The sequence below is a fragment of the Solea senegalensis genome, linkage group LG9 (genome assembly GCF_019176455.1).
Source record: "Solea senegalensis isolate Sse05_10M linkage group LG9, IFAPA_SoseM_1, whole genome shotgun sequence".
In the NCBI taxonomy this organism is placed as follows: Eukaryota; Metazoa; Chordata; class Actinopteri; order Pleuronectiformes; family Soleidae; genus Solea; species Solea senegalensis.
This window is the reverse complement of record NC_058029.1, coordinates 13,957,531-13,983,349: the sequence shown is the minus strand read 5'-3', so window position 1 is coordinate 13,983,349 and position 25,819 is coordinate 13,957,531. Positions and strand designations below refer to the sequence as shown.

Below are 25,819 nucleotides of genomic sequence, written 5' to 3'. Positions count from 1 at the left end.
TTTTATTTTAACGAGACAGGGGGAGTAGTTCAAGTTAGTTTATTTTTAAATACAGAGCCGATGCTGTAATTATAAAATATACCACTGTTATCCTGTCTCAGTATCAGAATACAAACCCCAGGGGCACAGAGCGAATGTTGATCCCATTAGGCTCAATTATATTGGTCAAGCTGTTTGAACATAATTACAGACCATGTTAACTGTCAGCTTCTGACTCACTGCTGCTCACAGTGCTGTGCGTCAGATTCACTCACATCCACTGTGCCAGTGAGAGAACGTGTATCGCCAGAGAGCTGTACACGCTGTGTCGAACTCTTACAGTCAAGAGAGCAAATGGAAGGGAGGGAAGCTCTTATCTAATCTTATTATTTTTAATTATTTGTTTTTTAAACACATGGCCAAAAAAGAAAAAAAAAGTAGATTTCCATCCATCTGTGTATTTATCACCAGTGACTAACGATGGACAACTGGACCTTGAAACAACCTGAAACCTCCAGAATTCAATATCTGGCAGTTATTTACCATTTACTGCAAAAAAAACGTGTTAAATTTGAATTGAACAGTATAAAACACATTTAAAATAACATTTGTTTCAGTCTCAATGTCCAAAACCAGGCCAAAAAAATGGAACCCATGTACAGGCGTTTTTTCCAACTCTCTACCTCTCTGGTGACTAAGACTCTGATTCGCCATCTTCCTGAAACAGCACGAACAGGCTTTGACCTGCAACTTTTTCCAATATCACAAAAGCTTTCCAACTTTATTGACAAGGGTTTCGATGACCGTGTGAAGGGACACTCGCAAAAACAGAACTAAACTAAGATTTACCTGCATGAAGCAAATCATCGTATACTTTGCCTCTGTATATTGATATATTTGGCAAATTAATAGCAAAGTTGGGTGGGTGGTGGTGGTGGTGGTAGAAGCGTGTGGGATTATTAGGAAGCGCGAGATAAATGAGATCAATACGTAATATACATGTAAAGCATACTTGAACAACCTCTTGTAGTGGGGATTACTATTTGCCCCTCTGTCTTCTCACCAGTTCTTGTAATTAGACTTGACCTGGACACACGCCTGCACATGTGGTCTCTCACACACAGTATAGAGTGAGCTTCCAGATCTGCTCACACATCGAACCAGCAAACCCCCGATGAGAAGGAAGGATGAGCAAAATCAACCTGAACGCTAATGATCTGCTAATGTGGCATGACAGGATTCACACATTTATTATTGCATATAAATGTGTGAACCTGAGAAGTTCTCTAAAGCCAGGTGGTTTTACGTAACTTTTTAAATATATTCAATCCTACATGGAGTTTTTCCACTTCATTAGCTCTGTTTAAATGATGAAACTGGGACACGTTTGCCTCAGAGTGAAAACGCTGTGATCGGTGGACGTGACTACAGATCTGACACCAGTGCTGCATCACTCTGGTCTGGGACTGATGACTGCAGCAGCCTGTTGATTTGCAGATCTGTGAATGTTCTCTGATGTAGCACGAATCAGTAACAGTGCAACTTCTGCTGTGAGAAACCGAGGCTGTGCTTGAGGAAAGAACTGAATCTCCATCTGTTTTCTCTCTATATCAGTTTCTGTGCAGGCTCAGGGGTAATTTCAGTTTCATTTCATTTTTTATTTTTTACAAATCACTAAAGTGAAGGGGATTTTTTCTTTTAACTGGTGCAGATCAAAAATCTCACCCCACAGAGATCCATCTGTCAATCTAGAAGAAGTCTATGTGAAGCGTGAACCTGATAAGGCTCAGAAAATTAAACCAGGCCTGAAACTGTTTAAAAACCCCAATCTTTTCCAAAATCCCAAAGGTGAAAAACTAATTTGAGTCAGGATGAAGTCATAAGCATTTCTGACACACACGAAGAACCTCAAAGTGAAAAATCTCTACACTTTATACCTCTTATATCAATTTCTCTTTGCTCTGCTCTCCAGTAGTCCACTTACTCAGAATAATTTCAGGCTTCTATATTCTTTAGTAACACAATTAGAAAGAAGAACAGAACTATGTGCTTCATTATATAATATATATATATATATGTTCTTTCATATTTGCTGTAATGGAACATAAAAAAGCCCCAATATTGTCTCTTTATAATGAACTGAATATGAGACAGTGACAACATTAACATGCAGATGTTCCTCTTTAAAATAAATGGCAGTATCACGTCCACTCACACTGCTGATGAACAACTTTATCATATTTATGAGACGATCACTGTCTCGATCACGCTTCCTGCCTCAGCGTCCTCTCAGTTTATAAGTGTCACAGCAGAGCTCACATTGTTAAGTTTATCATAAAAGCCTCATAATGAGAGGCTGTGTCTGCTGCTGCAACTAGACGACCATTATCGCTGTCATTAGGATGCAAGACACAACACACCGGCACCACGTCTGTGAGGTCACGCTGGAAAATATTACTTGACTGCTTTATTAGCCAGCTTCTCAAACCTGGCTGTAACCTGAGAACAAAGCACGTGTGAGCAAATATAGTGGAAAGTCAAGGAGAAGAAAAGTCTGAGAAATCCCAGTATGTGGTAAGAATCTGGTGTTTCAGCCACAGCCTTGTGTTCACACCACCCTCAATAATATTGATATTAACACTTAATATTAGTTGATTGACCATCTGCTGCTTTTCTATTAGCGTCTGTTACAATTTCTGCTATTTTCTACATTTTACATTTCTGTGATTTATATGTTTATATTTATATGTCACCGTTTGTAAATGTTTTGTTTGCAATCGGATTCATTTTTTTTTTCTCTCCTCTGTGGCTCACATTTTTTTCCCCCTGTACAAGGTGTCCTCTGTACAGACTGTGAAAGCCTTTCAAGGTGAACTGTGTGCACAGTGTTGGGCTATATCATTAAACTTGACTTGACAATATATAACTATCTCGATATAAGGTGATAAACTATTTCTAGTCTATTTAAAAAAAACAAAAAAAAACCTCTCCCAGTAAAAATAACAATACACACTAGATGTTTTTGTTGTTGTCTAGACAGAGGAGTAGAAGGAGGTTTAATTAAAATAGAATATTTCCTCTCCTGTTACCATCCTGTCATTGCCGACAGGATTTGGCATTGCGTACTTCTCATTATCGTAACTCTTAAGACCAGCGTTTCCAGACTCTGGTCCTGCGTGTTTTAGATGCTGCCCCGCTCCAACACACCTGATTCAAATGAATGGCTCGTTATCTGTAGAGCTCACTAATCAGCTGACCATTTGAATCAGGTGTGCTGGAGCAGGGCAACATCTTAAACATGGAGGACAGTGTTTCTGCCACTGACAACCTTACATCTATTTCTGGGTAGATATTATGTTATATGTCTGTCTGTGGTAGTGTCAACTTAATTCAGCACATCTTCAATGTCCTGTTTTATTTTGTAGAGTCATTGTCACTGTTTCCACTCCACTTCCAGACAGGTGACAGCTTTACATTGTCTGACTGACCTTCTGTGTACCAAGCTCCTGCATTTGTCTAGTGTCCAGTTTTTTAACAGTCACTCTATATTAAATTATATTAAACCTCTTACCTGCCATCGTTGAAATGCCAAGGACAACACCGATGGATAATTCAATCTGTGTGCCCTGGAAGATAACACACACAAACACATAACAGAGGTTAAGAGAGGAACACTAACTCCACCATTCATGTGTCATCTGTGAATCCCGACGGTTCATGATGTTTCTCATCACTGTCACAACAGACAACTTCAAACTTTCTAAAGGACACAATCTCTTTCTCCTTAAATCTTAATTTATCTAAGATGTTTTTCTTTTCTTTGATATTTATTGCTCTTAATTGTGTTTATGTACATAACGTTGATTGTATGACAAAGGAGGAGGTTACGGACGTTGCATACTTTAATACCGTCTTAATAAACACACAGTTCACGTTAAAAAGTCCTTGTCTAAATATTCTTAGTTAGTTTTGTTTCAGTGTACTGGCTTCAGACATAGCAATGGCATATAAAGTTTTAGTGAAACGTAATTTGTCTTTCTACATCTGTGCAGACCGATAAAACTGAATTGTGCTGTCTCAGATCACCCCGCTGTACAAATCCACTTTAAATTAAGATATCCCTCGTTTTTGTTCACGGAGCAATCGTCATGGTTTCATTATTTGTAGAACGTCGCAGACTTTACAAAAACCCCTAATAATATTAAACAAATATCATTCACTTTCATTTCTTTCCCCACAGTCTCACAAACATATTCTGTAAGTAGCGGAAGCCACAGTAGCTCAGTGAGCAGCAGGGAACCACACACTCTGTGCGAGCCCACACTTACAGCAACAATCATGATGCAGTTGTCCAGGAATCCAAATCCAACGAAAGGGATGGCGTTGTGAAGCAAAACTGTCAAATGACAACAGAAAAGAGAAAAAGATTAGAGATAACAAGAGACAAAACAAACATTTAAACTATGCCGATCATTCATAAATAAACAACCCATTTAGACATAATTAAGCCTCTGAGAGCAGACCTCGATGAACAACAATGAAATGATGAATCAATTATTAATCATCTTCTTAAATGTGATTTTTTTTTCTGGTTTCTGTGCTTCATATAACAAAAAAAACACAACCATTAAAAGTGAATAATATTTTAGAAACACTTAATATTTTTCCAACACTGTCTGGTATTTTATGGACCAAACAACTAATCGATGAATTGAGAAAATAATTGTTATTTGCAGCCTTGAAAATAATACTTTATTACTTACTTATCTCACGCAGAGGAAAATCATAGTTGGAAAACTATAAAGCTATTGTTACTGGTGACTATGATTGTGTTATTTACTTATAAATAACACAATCTTTCACTTCAATATAATAGGTGCACCTAATTAATGCAAATATTTAATAAGCCAATCACATGGCAGCAAATCAATGCATTCAGCCATGTAGACCACAGCCAAGGTAGAAGACCATCACTGAACCCAGATTATTTCAAACCTAGAGCAGATGGTTCCCTGTGTACCTTATATATTGGCCATCACAGAAAATATACAATATTCATTCCTGGAAATGAAACGGATGCTTGATAACATCAGGCTGTGCTGTATATATACATGAGGTCAGAGTGAACATGTGTGGACCATGCTTCACTTTTCAAAGGTCACCTTTAGTCTGAGGAAACTTTGGTTTATTCTAGTTCAGGTTAAATGCATCCCTGCTCAATACTTTAATACGACACCGCATCATTTCTGGCTAGATATTGAAGAGGAGTCTTTATGTGCAGACATAATTTGAATTAAAACTGGTTTAGAATTCACAAATTCACAAACCAGGTCACTAACTTACATTCTGTTGTTGTTTTCTTGTTCCACTGGTGCCATTTTAAATAAAACATCAAACAAAATCAACTTAAAGCTTCCCTTTAAAACTGTCCTTCAGCTTTTATAACGATGGATTTTCGCCGCATTCCTATTGACTCTGCTTAAGGTTTAATGACCCTGTTTACACATAAAAGCCTTCAAGGACCAAAAGTCCTTGAGAACTAATTGAGAAGTTGTTTGTGGAGCATCTTTTCACGTTTATGGAGAGTGGAGTCCAAAAGCTGTTAAAGACCTCAAAGTAAAAGATATAATTTATAACACAGAGACAAATTTGCAATTCGTTATATATACTATATACTTCTTTAACACGCCATTTTTGTCATTTTGTTCCACAGAAACATCGCTGAGATAAAAACCAGGCGACGTAAACACAACACGTCTCCTTCACCGTGTTGAGGAAAATCACGAGTGCCGTGTTTAACGCCGTTGCTCCGGTTACTGAGGGTTCAAGCGTGACTCAGGTGTGTTCACTGACGAGGCAAAGCAGGAAAAACAGCATTGCAGAGTGAGGGTAAGACCTGAGCATTAGGACCAGCAGAGATACAGCAGACAGACACACAGAGAGTGTGTGCTGTGAGGGGGGAAAAATACAGAACGCTGTGAATGTTGTGTTTTTCCAGCAGAGATTCTAAACCTCTCAGCTGCAGCAGCAGCAGCAGCAGCAGCAGGAGGAGGAGGAGGAGGAGGAGGAGGTTGGAAAATCTCAGTGATTTGAGGTCAGGTCAGTAACTGAGCACTGTAGAGTGAAGAATGCCTGCTACAGTATTCTGTTGTGTTTATTTGTGTGTGCTTGCAAATTTACAGTAACAAATGACTCAAATAAATTCCTCCCTGTGTGTGCGTGGGTTCAAAGTCCAAAATATGGGGATTAGGTAGGGTGAGATTAGCACAGTGCCCCCTGCGACCTTCATGTGGAGGATAAAGTGGTAGAATATGGATGGATGTTCTTGAGACTTCAAATTGCAACTCAGGTATAGAGGCAGTATTTGTGTCAAGCTGTAAAAAGTTTACAATGCATATTCCACCTCATACACCTTATATTCAGATCAGACGATGTTCTATTAGCTGCAACAACCATATTAATATCTTTTCAAAGGAAAACTTATTTTCCATTATATAGTTCTAGCACGGCTCGGCTCAACTCTACTCAGTTTGGTATCAGGCATGTCCTTTTCATTACTATAGTACCTGCTGAACGTGGAACGGGGTCACCATAGCACGAAACTGCTGTGAAGTCATTTTATACACGACACACACAAACTAGTGACGTGCAAAGAAGTGGTTTTCAGTGTACTGAATTATTGCATAATAATAATAAGTTAATTAAAAGGATTGAACTGAAATACAGCCAAACAGGTTGTGATCCGGCTCACAGTCACCGGCTTTTAGCAGTGCTGTCACTAAATACACCAGATATTTTAGACATTTCCTTTGCTAAATCTTGTTGATTAAAACATGTGTTCAGGATTTTTTAAGTATTTTTAACTGATCTATGTTCGCTTTGATTCCTGTGCCGGACGTCGTGCTCATGACTCTTCCAGTGACGACACTCTCTGACCAATCAGTGGCCGGCAGGCTGTCGACGTCACATTTATTTTATCGGCTCCGCTCGCTTGGAACCTCACCAGAGCAGGTACTAAAAAAAGCATCAGGTACTATCAAAAAAAAGTAATAGAGTAGAGTTGAGCCGAGTCGTGCTCGAACTGTGGAATGGAAAGGCCCCATTAGGTTCATGTACAGCATGGTTTCTTCTTCCATTTCAGGTCCCCATGGAAACGCAGCATGTCACAGCCTGCTCAGAGAGCATCATCCATCTTTTTGTGTTCATCTTTACCATCCCATAAAAAAATAATAACAATCATAACACACAAGAAGAACTTTCTTACCATATCTGAGCTGAGCTGAAGAAGGTGGTGCAATGTGGAGCTGACCTGAAAAGAAAAGCAGAAAAAAAGATTATTTTTTATATATTATTCTTTTAAAAACAGGTTAAAGTGTCAGAGAGTGAAAATGGCAAAGCCTGTCAATCATGACATTTTGGGGAAAAAAAGTAGGCCAAATCTGAGGCATGTGAGATAAGGGTGAACGTGTTAGCAGTGAGTCAGAGGACATGAACAGAAGTGAAAGAGGAAGAGGACAAAGGAGCAGCCGCTTTGTTGCCATTTCCCCAAATCAACAAGGACATAATAATTCCACTGCCAATCAGGCCTCAGAGGAAGCCTGCTCACACACACATTATAATTGGAGTGTGTGTGTATAGGTGTGTGAGGGAGGAACAGACTCAACCTGAGATTAAAAACCCTTCTCTGGACTGTGATGAGCAATAATTACACAGTTTTCAGGTAAAACGGAAAGGAGACAAAATCATTGCCTTCACAGGTTCTGTGAAACTCAGCATTAAATTCAATATATATGATATATATATACATATATATGTATATATACATATATATATATATACATATATATATATATATATATATATATATATATATATATATATATATATATATATATATATATATATAATATTATAGTTTAAACAATGCCTGTGTCTGTGTGTGTTCATTTCACATAATGAGCTCTGCCAATGTCAGGATGAGAGCAAACTGCTTTTCGAGGAGTAATTTCAGTGCTCAGGGAGATTCCTTTCATCTTTGGCTTTGCCAAATTAGATTTTAACTTAATGCAAAGAAATTCAAGAGATTATTCACTCTTTTGTCATTTTTCAAAACAGCTTTGCAGTGGAATAAACACATAAAAATATAATACCTCTAAAAAAAAACCACAATCGACATTCAATCACACCGGTGTTATTTAAATTGCCTAATAAACAAATAACAATCTGGTCTCATCATCATCATAAAATGCAAACAAACATACAAACAAAATATCAGCCTTCTTCCCTCCGTCCTCACTCGTCTCATTCTTACTTCCTCTTCCTCAGTGTCAGGTTACGAGCGTCGTATGACAGACTTCAGCTCACGTTGCTGACACACAAAACAACAGCTAATTGTTCGCCTCTGTAAACTGCTGACACACTCTACACTCTGTGTTCTTTCATCAGAGCTCATGCTCGCTCTCTCACAGTCACACACTGATCTGCTGTTGTCCCCCCCCCACCCCCCCCGTGAACAGTGAGAGAGCTCCTATCTCGTTTCACAAGTTCTAGAAAATCCTCTCAGCTACAAGACAAGAAGTTAACTGGCAGAGATGAGCAGAAAGAAGACGAATGACTTTGGCAATTAGGTACCAGAACACACTTCTTTGCATTAATCACTCTTTTGGGGGCTGCTTTCAGATTTAATTAGAGCCTTTCACTGATCCTATACTGTGCACAGAGAGTCAACTCTGTCAGAGTAACTACTGCCTCAACAAGTAAACTTTGCTGACTGAAACTTCCCTCTAAACATTTCTATTAATTGGTTCATTTACAATTAGTGGTATGACATGGTCTTTATGTAGTGTATATATGGCACAGCATCTTTCAGATACGCAGCATATTGTTCAGTCACTCATTTCTGTTTCTATACTTAAAGAGACACCTTTGATTATATGTATTATATGAAACACAGAGAGGAAAACAGACATAAATACAGTCACATCAGCCATTAACAGAGGGAAGGACGGCTGTCAAACTGTTCTGCAGCATCCACATCTGCATCCATACTACTATAGTTTCATTTGTTCACCGTTTTCAGATAAAAACCTTCCGTTTCTTTATCACGTGACCCCTGAGGTACGCCGGACATGTACGTGCTGGTGTAAACTGGGAAGCTGATCCGCTCTCTGCTTGAGTTCAGAAAGTATTACGTATTATGGTGGTAGAGCGAGTTGTCTTTCAACTCTCAAAGGTCCGCTAGTCTACATGATGTGTGTCCAATGTGTCCTCGGGCAAGACACTTAACCCCATGATGCTCCTGGCATCTGAGCCGGCAGCGTGTGAATGGGTATGAGAGATGAGTGATAGAATGAGTGATAGAAAACGTGCCGCACATAGATTTGCTGTATGAAAGTGTGAGTGAATGGGTGAATGTAGTGTAAAGCAGCTCTGAGTGGTCATCAAGATGAGAAAACCTCTATATAAATGCAGACGTTTACCAATTACCATATTACTAGCTGTGGACGAGGTGATACGTGATTACGATACGTAATTACGTCATCGTCTACAAATGTATCCAGCACAACCTGTCCACATGGAAACAGTTGTAGGTGAATACAGAAACAGCTTTTTGGGAAACCTGAAAAGGCATTTTTTGAAAACGGGTCCCGGGTGTAAGGGACTGAACGCCATCTTTGCGTTTTCGTGTAGAAACCGCAAGACAGAGGTGGGACTATGACATTGTCATTTCCCTACTTTAGGGAAATGACAATGTCATAGTCCCACCTCTGTCTTGCACTGGCGTTCACTGATCTTCAGTTATCTGCATCCCTCTCTTGTGTGTGGAGCCTGGAGCAGAACTTTTTCAAACAAAAATGAAGCCGCGTGGCTGCAGCCTTACTCACACTGTAAATGGCCTCCTCAATTGCCATCATTTACTAAATGTCATTAAGTTCTGATCCATGTTTGTTTTGGTCATTTCTCATAATTAGGGAACGTGCACTAATTCCATTTGACCCCATTAGCATGATCTGAAACATTTGCATTGATGCGATAACTCAACATGTTGATGAGGCAAATAAATCACTCTAACCTGCCCCATTTTGATGTGAGGGAATCACTTTTTTGCAGAGGCCAGTTCCTGCCATATGTTATTGTCCCTTAAGTGGAATGAGGCCAAATGAGAAAAGCTGAGTCACTATCTCATCATGAAAAAAAAAAAATCCCATTAACAAGAAACATGTTTTTTCTCTCTCAATTCACTGGGCTTGAGTGAGGCCAATTTATTCCAGCTGTGATCGTTGACATGAAAGTCTGTTGCCCCCAAAAACTCGGCAAAGTATTGATTGCACATATTTATCAAAGCTGCTCCCTGAAAAAAAAAAAAATTCAATTCCAAGAGACAGAAGTGGTAAAAAACCAGGGCTGTGATACGTAGTTTAGTATAAGCCTGCAGTGATTTATTCTTCTCTTATCATGACCACCTCCACAATCAAACACACCACAAGTATCTGACACCTGATAACGGCTGTGTAAACAAAACACCACATGCCACCATGTTGGCTGCAACACGTCTGTGGAGCCTTTACTTCAGTTTTATTGTTTTATTTTTACATTCTGTCCTCATGTCAAAACAAAACAAAACCAAAGTCCGGAACCCGCAGAAAACACACACACACACACACACACGGGGAGACCATGCAAACTCACAAAAAATGTGAGATAAATGTCACACTTCTTCGACATACCTTGAGAAATTCCAGGCTCTGTCTCTTGTCTTTTGTAAATTAAAGACAAGTCTGTGAAGGAGCACAAGAGCCAAGTTCTCTCTCAGCAAAACACGGCAAGTCAATGCGATTTTCTGCAAATTCAGGTCTTAGTGCTTTAGGAGCATGTTTTTCATTGTGGGTCTGTGTGTGTGTGTGTGTAGTAGCGCGGCGTTGTGCACGTAATTGCCTCAGTTAGGGTGTGTATGTCTTGGGCTTTAGCCAGCAAATGTAGACCCAGAAACATCCTTGTATTCCCCTCAGGATTCTATTGATTTTCAAGTGACACACACCTCCCCACGAACACAGGGGATTCTCATTGCAGGGGAAGAGTGTGCAAGCATGCATTCATCTGAATCACTGTCACCGTAGGTGCTGTATTTAACTATGGCACTGTGTGTGTGTGTGTGTGTGTTGAGCACAAGATCAATAGAGTTCACACGAAGGAAACAACATACGGTAGGAGCCATTCATCGTTTGTGCAGCACTTGTTTACAGTATGAGAAAGAAAAAAATGACACTACACACGTGATGTGGGCCAAGGCTGAAACAGTCATTAGTAAAAATAAATAAATAAATAAAAAATGAAATGGGAACAGATCCTGTATGTGGTTCACAACAGAAGTGTTGTCCTTGACTGGATGAATAGATTGTGTGGAATCATTTGCAAAGGCCTCAGAGAGGAAGTAACGAAGAAAGAGATTGAAAGAGTCGATGTTGCATATATGAAGGTAAAATGCGAAAACCTTTGCATGCATTTGTTTTCAAACGCACTACTTTCTCAGGAGTCCCTCGTGTGTTCACTCACTGCAGGATTCCTCAGTGTCGGAACACGGCGTCACGTGCTCTCTCTCTCTTCAGACAGAAAATAACGAGTGGCTCTCACAGTAAATGCAGTAATAACCAGTCACTGTGAAAGGCTTATTTTCCCTGAGAGTTTGGTGAACGCAATCTGGCAGGTCGACACTGGTCGCTTCCCCGTGTGCTAATTAAAGCAGCGCCAGAGAGGCAGAAATGGAACTCAACCACAAAACCTTTGAAAATATCCCCACGATAAAACATAATACACAAGAGACGAGAAGAAAAGAGAGTAAGAGATTCATCTTTCGGCGTCTCACTGCTGGCACTGAGAAGAAGAAAAAGGGGGACATATTTTTATATCCACTGCCTGAAACTCAAACACTCCTCAAGACTATCCGTTAAAAGCACTATACTCTATTTATACGAACAAACTTTTACCCTACAAGCTAAAATGATGACTTTAAATGCATGTTTGTGTCTCCACGAGTGTCAAATCCTGCCTTGTTCACGGTAAGAGTTAACCCTATTAGTCCCGGCAGTTACATTTGAAGCTGCACTGAGTATTAATTATTCACAGTTGATCTAAATAGCATACGAAACATCTTTCTTTTCTGGAAACATCTTCATTATGCTGGCGATGGGACGATACCACGTTATTGTTTGAGTCACTTCAAAGACATACACGTAATTTTCCAACGGTGGAACAAATATGGTTCTCCACAAAAGAGGAAATAAACAGCCCAAACCTGACTCAGCTAAAATGCTTTTGCAGATGCCATAAATAAGATGCATCAGATTTTTAACAACATTTAAATAGTAACTGTTATTTACATTAAGTTTAACGATCACCAGGATCATGTGTAAAATAACATTATTTATTTACGTTTCTAATCTATTGTTCACATATCAACTTAATAGTGTTTTAACTGCTTGTGTAGCTTTTGGATGAAATAGTGATATAGTGCTTGGTTAGAGCTCAGAATAGATCAGGACTTTATTTCCCTCTTAGTTTCAACATCATCTCCATGAAAACACACTGGAACGTCCTCATGACACACAACGATCCGTCAGTAATCTCTCAACGTTTGGTGTCTGAACTGATCTCCATATGTGGCCTTTCTGCCTGGTGGACATGGTTCGTGACCTGACGTCTCATAATGTTACTCACTAATTCTGTGGTCCGGATGTTGGGGGCCTGCGGACTTAAAGGGACACTTGACGGAATACAGTCATTGTTGATGAAGTGTCTGTCTGTTTATATTAAATACAGTATGAGACACTGGAAAGATTGCATACCAATTGCACTCACACTAATATTCAGCCATGCTTTTTCTATTTCTTGCTACCCACAACATTCTGGTTAATGGTTACTCTTCCTCCTATGAAAGCTGCTGCAATCAATAGTTTTATAACAACAGCAGATCAATTTATTGAGACACGTCTGTGTCTTTCTTGGCTGCTCCCCCGTCTCATCTTTCATCTCATTGTTTTGGGGCTTTTCTGTTCATGTGATCAGCCGCTGGCTGGGGCAGTGAAATCATCGGCGGCCACAGTGACTGCGTAACAAGGTCAAGTCAAAGCCTCTGAGGCCTCTGACCCAGGCACAGACTGAGGACGAAAGGAAGAAAGGAGGAAGAAAACAGACAAGGATCCGTCATCTTGAACTCATGATTAAATGCACGGACTAACAAAACAAGCACCACGCTGAATATCAAACACATCCTCCTGTGCATAATAGCATTACCGAGGCTTCTGGGGTGCTTTTGTAATTCGATTCATGCTTTGATCCATCTGTCCATGTTCCATGAAGAGGACGAAACATATGCGGTGATTTTTCCTCCTCAGTTCGTACATTTTCTAATGAGAACATTTTAATTGGTGGCGCCTGATTGCCAGACGGGGGAAATAGGAATAATCACATCTTTTTTTCCCCATCTAAATTCCCCATTCAATTTGGCCTTGAAGTGTTTGCTGCAGACATGCTGACATGTTAGTCTCCTTCACGCTATGCTCCCTTTATTGTGTTGAACAAATAGATAAAGTTACCCATCTGTCTACAATCAACAGTGAGCAAGTAAAAATGTTGTATTCATTCATTTATTTATTTATTTATTTAATTCATATTAAAATAAAACTGAATCTATCATATCGTGACTAAATCTGCCGACTGCCTGAGTTCAGTTCACTTATAAAAGCCTCTGTGGCAGCAGCTCCAGCTTTAGGTCTCCTTGGTTAAGTCTCTACAGACTTGCCTCGCCCTTTTCTTCCTGGCACGTCCTCTCAGACTCTGTCAGATTAAATGGGAAGCATCTGTGAAACTGTCGTCTTCACGTCTCCAGAGATGTAGTTTTAGTCTGGGATTTGTCTGGGACACTGAAGGACAGTCAAGAGACTGGTTGTCTTTAATGATCCCTCTCTGTCTTTGGCTGCGTTCATCCTTCTATCAAAGCTGACCCTGTTGCGGCTGAGACGACCCCTAGAGTGTGACGCCGTCACCGGCAGTTCTCGCTTGTACGATGGTTTATTAACCAGATTAACTCGGCGGCACCTGGTGTTTGTGAGGAATCCTGTCTGGAAACTTTTACTCTCATTGTCCTTCAAATGCCGTTTGATAAAACCCAAACTGACTATCATGCAACTTTTAATATAAATGGTTTGGTGAGCTGATGAGATATTCAGTAGTGGTCCAATACTAGTCAAAATCACTGGATGAAATATAGAACAGTAAAATGTAAAATCACATACAATCCAAACCCTAACATATCACAGTAATGCTTCACTAAGCACAGACTAAATAAATGTAAATAAACAGCAGCATTTCTGAGCTGGGCTGTTTATTTCTTCTTTTTTTATGGGAGCAGAATATTTGCTGTACAGTTAGAGGATTATGTTTTTTTGTTATGGCTGTTTATTGCTGCATCGGCAATAGCATGTTGTGAACAGCTTAGTATTTAAAGTGATGTCAAAAGTCTCTGCACTCAGAGAGGATATCAGAGGTTCTGTTAGAGTGACTACACAGGAAGTTCTGCTGGTTCCAAACTTCTTTTCATTTTGAAATTCACATATTAGGTCGCTGTGTTCCTGGAAAACAGCTTCAAAAATGGTTTTCTCCTCTTGCCCTGATCTATGCTGTGCCACAGTTTTCTCTCAGAGGTTTACAAAAAGCTCCTTGGACTTCACGGTTTCATGGTTTTTGTCAACAAGCATGAAGTTTTTCCAGATTCAGCATCAGCAAGTGGGAGGGTGAAATAACTAAACTGCCAGTCGCAGTCCTTGGTCCAGTTAATCAAGTGAGTGTCCTATAAATCAAAAGGAAAAGACGGTAACTCTAATTCCACTTCTCTTTTGTCCAGCAGCAAGGACAGCAGACACCGAGTCCAGTCATTTAGGAGAGTGTCAAGGAAGACATTGTATAAACTTTGTATTTAATGCATAATTACTTTCAAATAAAAATGTTGCATGGAGTTTGCATGTTCTCTCCGTGTGTGCGTGTGTTTTCCTCCCACAGTCCAAAAATAGATTGAAGCAGATTTGGCAAACTGGACACTTTTAATTGACAGTACATGCAAACTCCATGCAGAAAGGCCCTTGTTCCAACCGGGGTTCGAACCCGGGTCTTCTCTCTGCAAGGCAAGAGTGCTAACCACTACACTACCATGTGGCCCACGGTTATTAGTCATTAGTCAGTCATTATCTACCGCTTTATCCTCCACTAGAGGGTCGTGGGGGGTGCTGTGCCAATCTCAGCTACATCGGGCGATAGGCGGGGTACACCCTGGACAGTTCGCCAGTCCATCGCAGGGCCACACACAGCTAGAGACAAACAACCATTCACTCTCACACTCACTCCTACGGTCAATTTAGAGTACAGTTATTAGTACCTTACGTTAATGTAAGAGTGTGTCCGGAATTATGTCATTGACATTGATTATAGTCTATTTTTATTACTTATTACTGCATAATTGAGTTTAGGGTCACATTGTTATCAGGGTCTACAGATGACAACTGTTCACTGTTTCTGCTCAACTATATCTATGAAATAAATAAATAAATAAATAAATAAATAAATAAAAGAGGAGTCTTTCTTTGTTTTTTGAACAAGTAACCCTTTTCAAATCAAAATCTGATAACTTTGAAAGCGTGCACAAAGACTGCAATTGAATTTTTCTGGTTTTAATATCTTGTGTTTCCATCCTTGCAGCAGAATATAGAGTAGTTTATTCTGTGGTGGTGTCACGTGGTAATCACATTTTTAAATCTATTACTTTGTGATTGAAATGTTCATTAAAAATGTTCAGCCTGTATTTTACAGCGTGGAGGATGTTGTTGTTTGGGTAAAATATAATTGTGATTTTTCTGACAGATAATGTGACTGTGTTTTGATTTGCGATATAAATATTTCCGTACAGCTCCAGGCAGAAGTGAAGCTTTTGTTTACTGTGTAATGTCTTATTATTCCGACACTTTTTAAACTGGCATCGAACAAATCAAAAATAGAATGAATTGAATAAATTGCAGCCGTTGCAATGGGATAACAGTTTCAAATTGCGATTTTTGGATCAATTAATTGTTCCAGGCAGGAAGTGGAAGATGACATTACAGAATGAGCTGTGCAGCTGGTCGCCAACATAATAAGGACACAGCATGAGCTGAGGCTGAATGACAAAATGAAAAGGTGGCTTCCTTTATCCGTCAGGAGGAGGATTATCAGCCGGTGTCAGGATACAGCCTTCGAGATAAAAGGCACAATGAAATATCACTATCACTATCAAGCCAATAAATTGGACAGAGAAATATGTTAGGCTTCTCTTTGAAATTGACAAAACTCGGGGATAAAGCTTTAACCCTCCATTTATTACACCCACAGAAAGCCCCACTGAATGCACCCACAGTCATGGTGCATTAAAGATTTAAGAAGAATATTTAAACTTTTAAAAAACGCTCACTCTGCTGCACTTGAACATGGATGCTCTCTATTGCAATCTTGTGCTTCCCTTTTCTTGTGGGGGAAGCCATGATTATATCGTGGACGTCACTGAGTCACAGTGTAACTGGACACTGATGATCACAAAGGTCCAGAGGGAACAGAGGGAGCATCTCAGGTCATGTATTCATTTATCTGCTGCACCTCTCCTTGTCTCCTTGTCTCCTCGTCTCCTTGTCTCCTCGTCTCTCCCCCTCTCTGTTCTCATTTCCTCTCATTTCTCCATTCTCTGCTGCTTTTTAAATCATGTTTTCAACAGGTTTAGATTCATATGCAAATGTGCTCCCAGACAAACATGTATGAGAAACAGCTTTTTCTAGTTTAAAAAAAAGTGTGTATATATCCATACATATACACACACACACATACATATATATGTACATATACATATATATATATATATATATATACATATATATATATCAGCGTGTGCCTCTGGTAGAACAAATTCTATTTCAAATGCATGTACAGAATTTTCAACTATAACTGGAGTTGCCTTCATGTGGATTTTGATTTTTTGCTTGCGAATCATATGTTTATCAAATCAATGTGATTCAGTGGAAATGGTGTCATCTAATGTTTTGGAGATAAAAATAATTCTCCCGCACACTCGTTACTCATTGCTCCACTTTCCCTCAGTCACTATTATAACATCATGAGCAGTAAACAGTCATTAGAGTCTGCTCTCATTTCTGATCTCATGTCTTTATTTATTATATCCTTCTGATTTGCTACACTCTTGACTGTACTGATGATAGACAATATAGGGATTATTTTAAGTTTATTTCTCATCATGTTCAGATGTATTATATAAGCCAACATTTTTCTCTAATTCTACTAAAGTTAAATTAAAACTACGCCCTCATTAGGCGTGGGAATCACAGGGTATCATACGATACACTATACATGATCCACGATATCAATAATATCACGATACAACAATTCTGTCATAATCAATATATTGTAAGACTTTGAGATTTTTAGCACTTTGAGATTTGCTGTTCAAATGTGAAGTGCAATACAAATAAAATCTATTATTATTATAAGACAATCACAACATGGTCTCCTGCTGTAAACTCACATTTCTTTGGCCAAGTAACTTCTGCCAAAGTTTCCTTCATTCTCTGTCGCAAGGAGACACAGCGACACCCGGCGAGCGAAAGCATTTGTTAATTAAAATATCACTATTTGCCCTGGTATATCGGTTATTGTATTGCAGGTGGAAGGACGACGATATATCACCAAATCGATATTTTAACCCCCTATTCCTGAGAAGGTATAAAAGAGTATGGTTTCAGCTCACTCTTCTCCAACATCTCTTTTCTCCTGACTCCTCTCTGCGTCTCTAACCTCAGCTTTCCTCGTTGTCTTTGTACTCACTTTCATTAAACTTTACTAAACTTTATCACCTTTTACCTCTGCCCTAATGGGCTTTGAACCACTGGACCTTCATCATCCAAGGGTCCAACATATGTAAGCGTCGGACCTTCATCGCCGGAAATTGCTTCTTTCAAGCACCTTTTCCTTTCGTCTGCACTCATCCAGTTCTTGAGTGATGTGCGCTGTTACCCTCTGCCCTTCAATAGCTACGTCTAAAGAGGCAAACCTTTGCTGGAGAAATGGCCACAGAAACTGGAAAAGACAAACTGGCAGCAGTGAACCAGACTCCACTGCGTGTTCAAAAACAGTTGTCAATGTCTGAAAACGTAAAGAAGCACCCACGAAACATTTCACAAGCGGATTCTACTGCTCGAAGCAAATCTGGACATTCGCTAGCACTTCACAATCGTATTTCATGATGATTCATTATGACTTCTCGCAAACGTGATTGTGTGTATTATTGGAAGTGCAGGCTCCACTTACAGCAATCTCAGCGCTCCCTGTACAGCTGTCTGACTCTGTGCCTGCATGTTCAATCATAGCTGCTGCAGTTTCCCTCACCACACTGGTCCAAAGTTGCCTTGATGCACCGGACGCTGCGTTAAAAATCACACATCAAGAGACTGCGTCGCTTCTTTTCTTCATATCACGGTTCACATTCATATATACAAGTGTCTGAAACAGCAAACATATTAGAATGTACCTTTCTTCAGTGAAATAATGGATGAGTTTAGCACTAGAGAACAACCACACTTCATGTCCAATGGCCACATATCTGATCTGATCAAGGACCATGTGCTAAAGTGACACAGATCTGATTAGAAACTCAGAATCGACGATCAGATTTCTCTGTCCACAAAGCCCTGAAAAGAAGTCTGATCTAATTGGATAGGAGTCATCTCAGCCTGCGAATGTGAAGGAAGCCTTTTTCACCAGTCTACAGGGTGTGTACATGAGAAATTGTATTAAAACGTGCATCATGTGACCTGTATAAGGTGTTTACAGCTTGTTGCGCTGCTCCTAAGCGGTCACATTATTAATGAATGCAGGTTTAAAAGTAAGAAGCATAAGACTTCACTGCCTTTGAGGTTGTTTCAGTCCTCTACCTCTACAAATACACATAACATGCCCCTGACTGTGGCATGGGGGGAGTCTTCTGACTCTGAAAACTCACTGGAACAAATGCAAATATGACCACAACCAGCATGCATGTACTACGCTGCAGGAAACGGCCCAGCACCACTGTATGTCAAAGTGACTTGACTACAGTCACAGACACCCGGCTTCACTTTTCACTCAGCCTGCATGTACCATGAAGAAAATAAGGGTCCGGCATATGGTGTCAGGCAGCGTCTGGGTGGAAAACCATGATGGATGTTGATGAGTCTGTCAAAAAAAATCAATCTCTCAGCAGCAAGCCAGTGTGAGAAAGTGTCAACCAGCGCAGAAGCCACTGATTCAGCAGCTGCACCTGCAGTGGGTAAGAGAATCCCTGCAGGTTTTAATAGAACGAAGGTGAGGATGTCCGCAAGCTCCAGCCAGGCAGGAAAACAGCTGTGCTCTGCATTTAGTAAATAGTTTTTAAATAAACATCAAGCTTTTATATAGGGCTTGCAGTATTGTGAGTGATTGTGAGTCACATGGAACTCTCAAGTCATTTTGCTTTTAAGATGTCGGTGGTTTTAACAACACGTCATAGTTGTCAATAACATAGCATTGTTTATCTCTTTTGGAGAATAACTGTGTCAAACAGTTTATCTCCCAATTAAGTCTATATAGATGTGCATAAGGCCTATATTTGTTTACATGGTGAGAAGTGAATCACCGAAGCAATCATAAAGGTCACTGATCAATAATGTACAGCATCGATATGTCACACACAGCAGACAGCAGCGTGCTCCACCCCCAGATAATATGACACGGAGAGAATCTGCTCACAGCCTCACAGACACACTTTGTCCCTTGGTGAGAAAAATGCTTTCAAAACTACATTTAAAGAAGCTAAATCTTACACTGTTGACACAGATAAAATGTCAGAGGTGTGGTAAAATGTGATCGATTTGTGCTTGTCCTTGAAACTTGTTATTCTGAGCCTCACACTACGAGTCTTAAATCTGCCAAGCACTAGAGGACTTTCACATCTCATGATTTAAAAACGTGGGAGACCACAGACACAACAATTTTCAATGTTTTAAACCTGAGAGAGGACAGACTAGACGATCCAGTCAAGACGCAGGACCACACACTGGAAGGAGAATGTTGGAGGGATTGAGGATCTCTCTGAAACTCACGTGATTTACTTCAGAATATAAACAGACATGGAGGCGGACTGTCTCTGTCGTCAGTTAATAGCTGTTGTGTGTTCAATATTTGTGCTGAGAAAGTCAAAAAGTACAGAATATCCGTTTCCTGGGCGACTCTCTCATTGGTTATTGCAGGGTTCTGCTCACGCCCCCAATCGCTGTTAAGTCGTTAACATGTTTAACACATAGGATTTGGAATGGTGATAATCTGTTCTAAAATCAGAAGACACCGACGACGTATTAGAAGGACGAGATTGTGACAGCAATCTGGCCAATTATCCTCTAATCTAGTGTGGGGCAGGCATTAAGAATCCCACATGTAAAATGGCAAATGTGGCCCCACTCTACTTAAATATGCATGTGTAATCTGGACGTCACCCCAAAGTGGGACATGTCATACATGATAAATATGACCTGGATATCTTCAGACAAAAGTGGGCCAACTTTGGTTAAGGTGTGGCACAGTGGCTGACATGTGGAGATGCAGCGGCCAGCTTTTGGCCCAGATCTGACACACAGGTGCAGAACACCCAAGAGCCGCCATTCCACCTATATGGGCCAAATGTGTGTGTGTGTGTGTGTGTGTGTGTGTGTGTGTGTGTGTGTGTGTGTGTGTGTGTGTGTGTGTGTGTGTGTGAGCCAGATCTGGGCCACAAAATCTGTGACAGTGACTAACGATGTTTAGCAAAAGTGCAGAGATGAAGCAACAGTGGTTCATTTTTACTCACAAACTCATGGGCCCAGAACAATCGAGCTGTTGTTCGCGTCAACTTTTTCACTTAAATCAGCTAAATAACACATTTCCAATATTTATTTGATATTTATTAGTGTCTTTTGGGTCGCTCGTTTTTAGCTAGTAAAAATACAATTTCCAATAAACATAGTGTCTGTGAAAGTTAATTCTGAAAATCTATATTAAAGCATCGTCCACTTTATATTTTCCAGGAGGAGAGACAGGAGCTCAGAGCACATGATTCTCAGAGAGCCTCATACGACGTACAGCCTTCATCATTACTCCCCTCCTCCTCCTCATTCTCCCTCTCGGTATTGATCGGCTGGCTTTATTCTCTCTGCCCATGTGGGACATTCATCATATTCCTCCTCTTATACTCAACTCTCACTATTCGACAATCCTAATAATACCTCAGTGCTGCGCTCATACTGCAGACTGAAATCCTGCCACTACGACAGTCTGTGCATCTGAGTCTAGTGAGTTAACTGCACTGCAGGTCTGTGAGATTAAGGTCCAGTGTGTAGCATTTAAGAAATGTTATATATATTTTATTTAACCTTCATTTAACCAGGAGGTAATTAAAGATATAAATCTTGTAACTATTTTACGATTGCTGTGAGTGGTTTCTGAGATTTGCTCCAACTTTCCAAATTGGAAATCAGACCAGAGGAGGCGTTCCAGTTCAAACCTCCGACTAGGACCTTGTAAATTCTGACTTCTGCACATAACTGGAATGCACCCTAATATACTAGCCATAAATCTGTTTAGTAAAAGTGTCTAATTGCTTCACAATAATATTAATCATTTTGTTTTTGTAGCTTTAGAATAAGCCTTTTATAAGCACCTTAGGTAAGAGCCTTGCTTTTACAACGTCCACTATCTTACACCGCAGTGTTTCTACAGCAGCCAAAATAAACAAACCAGGCAATGAATGTGTTTCACGCAGTGAAGACGAAGAAGAAGAACAGTTCCATGTGATAAACCCAGCACATAAACCAATAAGGAAATGGCAAAGACCCTGGGAGACAGCGGAGAGAGCTCCTGTGCTCCATGAGAGGTGAGCAGAGTCCTTCATTTGTCTCACCATCCAATGTGACTTCACTTGAGGAGATGATTCGATTTAATTACGGCTCAGATTGAGAGGTTTATGGGTTTGGCTGTTTGTTGACCTGAACTTGAATGTATGTGGACAGTGTAGACATGTGAGAAAACAAAATCAGTGTCACTAGTGCAACGGACAAAGGTTTGTGGTCGTCCACTGACCGTGATGACTGTCTTACTGCTGTTACCATCACACATTTACCACACTCTAGCTCCAGAGATGCAGTAATGGAAATTATGTATTATTGATCTCTGCTAATGCATGCTGTTCACCCTTACAGAGGTCAAAGGGCAGACTCAGATTCAGCACTTATAATGTAACAATGGTATCATGATTTGCATAATCTGCTTTATCCTTCTGAGGATGGAAATGAAACTGTGACTTGCAATGGCTCCCGACTCAAAGAGAGCTACTAACTAACCTCATAACATACCTCATAATAGTGTTTATTGTTTGTTATGGTTGGTCCTGCTCATGTTTTACTGTTTTATTAATCTTATCATTATATATCTTTAGCTGCATTAGTGTTTTTATATTTATTTTATAAAATTTTATTTTTTTATTATTTATTTTATAAATATTTTATTTATATTTATTTTATTTGTGAAGCACATTGTTACTTTGTTTTGAGACGTACTATATAAATAAGACAAATGTTATTATTATTATTCAATTATATGAGTGACAGAAATGAATAGTGTCTTCTTTTTTTCTGTCTCTTTTGACTGTACATTATGTGGACATGAAAACATGATATATATCATGTCTTGTCAGTGCAGTGGAAAGCTAACAGTGATGTGGAGTTAAAATGAGAAGTGACTTTAAAGCTTTTCATGTATCTCATGTAAGAAGAAATATTCAATTAGAAATTCTTTTCCACTGTAGGACTGGACTATATATACATATACACATATATATATAAATATACACATATACACACACACATTATTTTCACACAGATTATGGCTTAAAATAGTTATATTAACTATATATATATAGTTAATACTCAGATGTGCACTAATATCTGGGGCTAAATGATTTGAGTAAAATGTTTGTAGGGTGTTATAGATCTGACACAAAATGGAGTATTGGCACATGAAATACTGTCAAAAGGCACTGTTTCTAATATTAATGTTGGCATGAAGCAGTGAAAATATAATGATTAAATTTCAGCCTCTGTGATTGGATTATTTTCTCCATTGTCTTGGAATAAATGGTTATGGTAATATCTGATTATGTAATAAATGGGTATTGTAATTGAGGGTTATTGTAATTGATAAATAAGTATACAATGGCATTTTCTATCAGAAATGTGTAGTTGAGTGCAGTTAAAATGTGAACATACTGTATGTGTGCAGTACTTGTACAGTGTACAGTAAGACATCAATCATCACCTACCTTGAGCTATAGCTATGGACTCGAACCTGTGCAGCTCCCTCAGCAGACATGTGCGTTCAGACGGGTGAAGGCTGTAAATAAACTCCTTGGCTCCTCGGGGAGAGTTGAGCGGCTCCACTGGTTCATTGACCGGGTGTGTGCCCAGGTTACACCGCTGCTGCTGCTGTTGTACCAGCACGGTCAGCGGGGATGAGGATATGGCGGCAGCTCGGTGGCTGCTGACTCCGGCTCTGCTCAGCCCGCTGCCGGCTCTCAGGGCGAGGGCGGGCCGCAGGAATCTCCGCAGGCAGGGCAGCATCTCTGGGATGAAGGAGGAGCAACGCACCGGTGAACCTGATGGGGGAGATAGAGCGAGAGAAAACAGAATCAGTTATGTTTCTATAGAATATTCGGTTGAATATAAAATGATGTTGGCGTGAGAAGAGCCCACAGCTCGTGGACTCACACTAACAATCACACATTTATTTGAAACAAACGACAACAACGTCCGCCTTTAGCTGAACAATAAAGTATGGAGGGATGTGGACGTTTCCCTAAACATCCAACTGCAACTTATCGGACGCAGCTCCGTCGATGCTCCGCTGTCCCGTGACAACCCACAGCACCAGCACCATCCACGGAGGGGACAAAACAACACTCACACACGGACACAAACACGCCGCTGCTCGCTTACCTGCTGTGGGGAAGTTGTGGACAAACACGTCAGAAACCAAACTGTCTCCTGTCTTTTGTGCTACATCCCATTTTTTCGAGCGTTAATCCAGAGACTGTGGCGATACTGACCTCAGTGTGACAGGACGGGAGGAGGAGGGACACGCAGCGTCCACGCACATACTCCACACTCACTCACACACCAATGGCAGCGCTGCTGTCCTCCCTGCGTAACCGTGACGTCACTGACAGACGCACGCAAGCCTCATTGAGCAGCAGAGACTGTGTGGACTGTTTTTACTCGGACTACAGCAAATAAAGAAAATAAATGATTAATGTATATATATTTTATTTTGTTTTATATATATATTTTTCTTATGTTTTAATAGTTTTATATGCATATGTATGGTTGTTTGTTTGAGCTGCATGTATTGTATTTGTTTTGTTTTGACTTAGTCTTATATATTTTTTTATTTCTATAATTTCTGTTCTTTTAGTTCTTGTAATGAGAAATAAATGTGTTTATTTAAAAGAAATAAGAACTATGAGACATGGAATGATTATAATGTTTATGAATATCGTGTGTTGTATTGTTAAAGTCTGCGTGCAGCACCTACACAGGGGAGAAGACGAGGTGAAGGCAGTAATGACACTACATTACAACTGCTGTAAAACACTAACAGCATCAACAACACCTTGAATTTATCCTTGTGTATAAAATGTGATTTGTAAATAAAACTTTCCTTGCCATGGTTTTATGTGCTCGCATATCTGATTTATGTGGCATTTTTATCTCTTAAATGGTAAAGAAAATGGATGCAGGCCTGTATAGACAGTCTTTTATCTACTGATGAATAAAACTCATGTCATGTCCATGTGTATTTACGTCAGACTGCTGGAACTTAGTGTATTAGTTTTCTTTTAACCTAATTTTGGTAGCCACATGATTACATGTTTGGAATATTTTAAAGCCTGTTTAACTTCTAAAGTCTAGTTTAAAAGTTTCATAAAATAAAAGTTAATTATTAGTAGTATTTATCTAAACCTGCTTTCTTGTCTTCATGTGGTGCATCACTCTGTGGTTTGAGTGTGTCACATATTAATATTACTGTATTGAATTGTACATTCTAACCATGTCATTTCCTATGGTCAATAAAAGAACATTTTAAAATATTTCATTAACAGCTGAGACCGGAAAAACTAATCATCAGTTTACATGCAGTAGTGGACGAAATGTGAGTCTCTTACACGTACATTAACTGTACAGCAAAAGAGGTGTGTGTGTGTGTGTGTGTGTGTGTGTGTTGGGTGTGACCCCTCTGCGTTGGGGCCTTTGAATTATTCACCCACAGCCCAAATCCACACCCAAAGAAAATATGACACCATGTGGAAGTTATTTGTCTCAAAGAGGAAGCCAAGGGAAAGAAAGAGAATAGTGTTTGTTTCAGGCATGACTCAGTACTTGAGTTCACAACTTTTGCTTTTTTTTTTTTTAAATTGGGGCTCTTCTGTGTGTAAGAATGGCAGGTTTACTGTTAAAGCGTTAGAATGATTACTTATATGAGACTTTGCAGGGGGAGTAATGTTTTATCCAAACAGAAACTTCAGCTGCAAGGATTTGGGTTTTAAAAAAGTAGGAGACACTGCCCCCTGGTGGACAAAAAACACACACTTTTTGGTTAGGCCACAAGAGATACATGATAAAAATCATTTGTAACAACAATCACACTGCTGCAAAACTGT

The 25,819-nt window shown here is 39.7% G+C and overlaps 1 protein-coding gene across 1 annotated transcript in view; it reads right to left on the bottom strand.

The window, feature by feature from the left end:
- Positions 1-24,271, bottom strand: part of LOC122774843 (transmembrane protein 65-like) — a 35,273-nt gene extending 11,002 nt beyond the window's left edge. Inside the window, exons 1-5 of the mRNA XM_044034398.1 lie at positions 24,099-24,271; positions 23,426-23,758; positions 7,244-7,288; positions 4,308-4,375; positions 3,551-3,605 (exon numbers count right to left, since the gene is read on the bottom strand). Coding sequence (XP_043890333.1) covers positions 3,551-3,605; positions 4,308-4,375; positions 7,244-7,288; positions 23,426-23,723 — 466 coding nt within the window. The 5' untranslated portion in view covers positions 23,724-23,758; positions 24,099-24,271. The remainder of the gene's footprint in view (positions 1-3,550; positions 3,606-4,307; positions 4,376-7,243; positions 7,289-23,425; positions 23,759-24,098) is intronic.
- Positions 24,272-25,819: the final 1,548 nt, after the last annotated feature.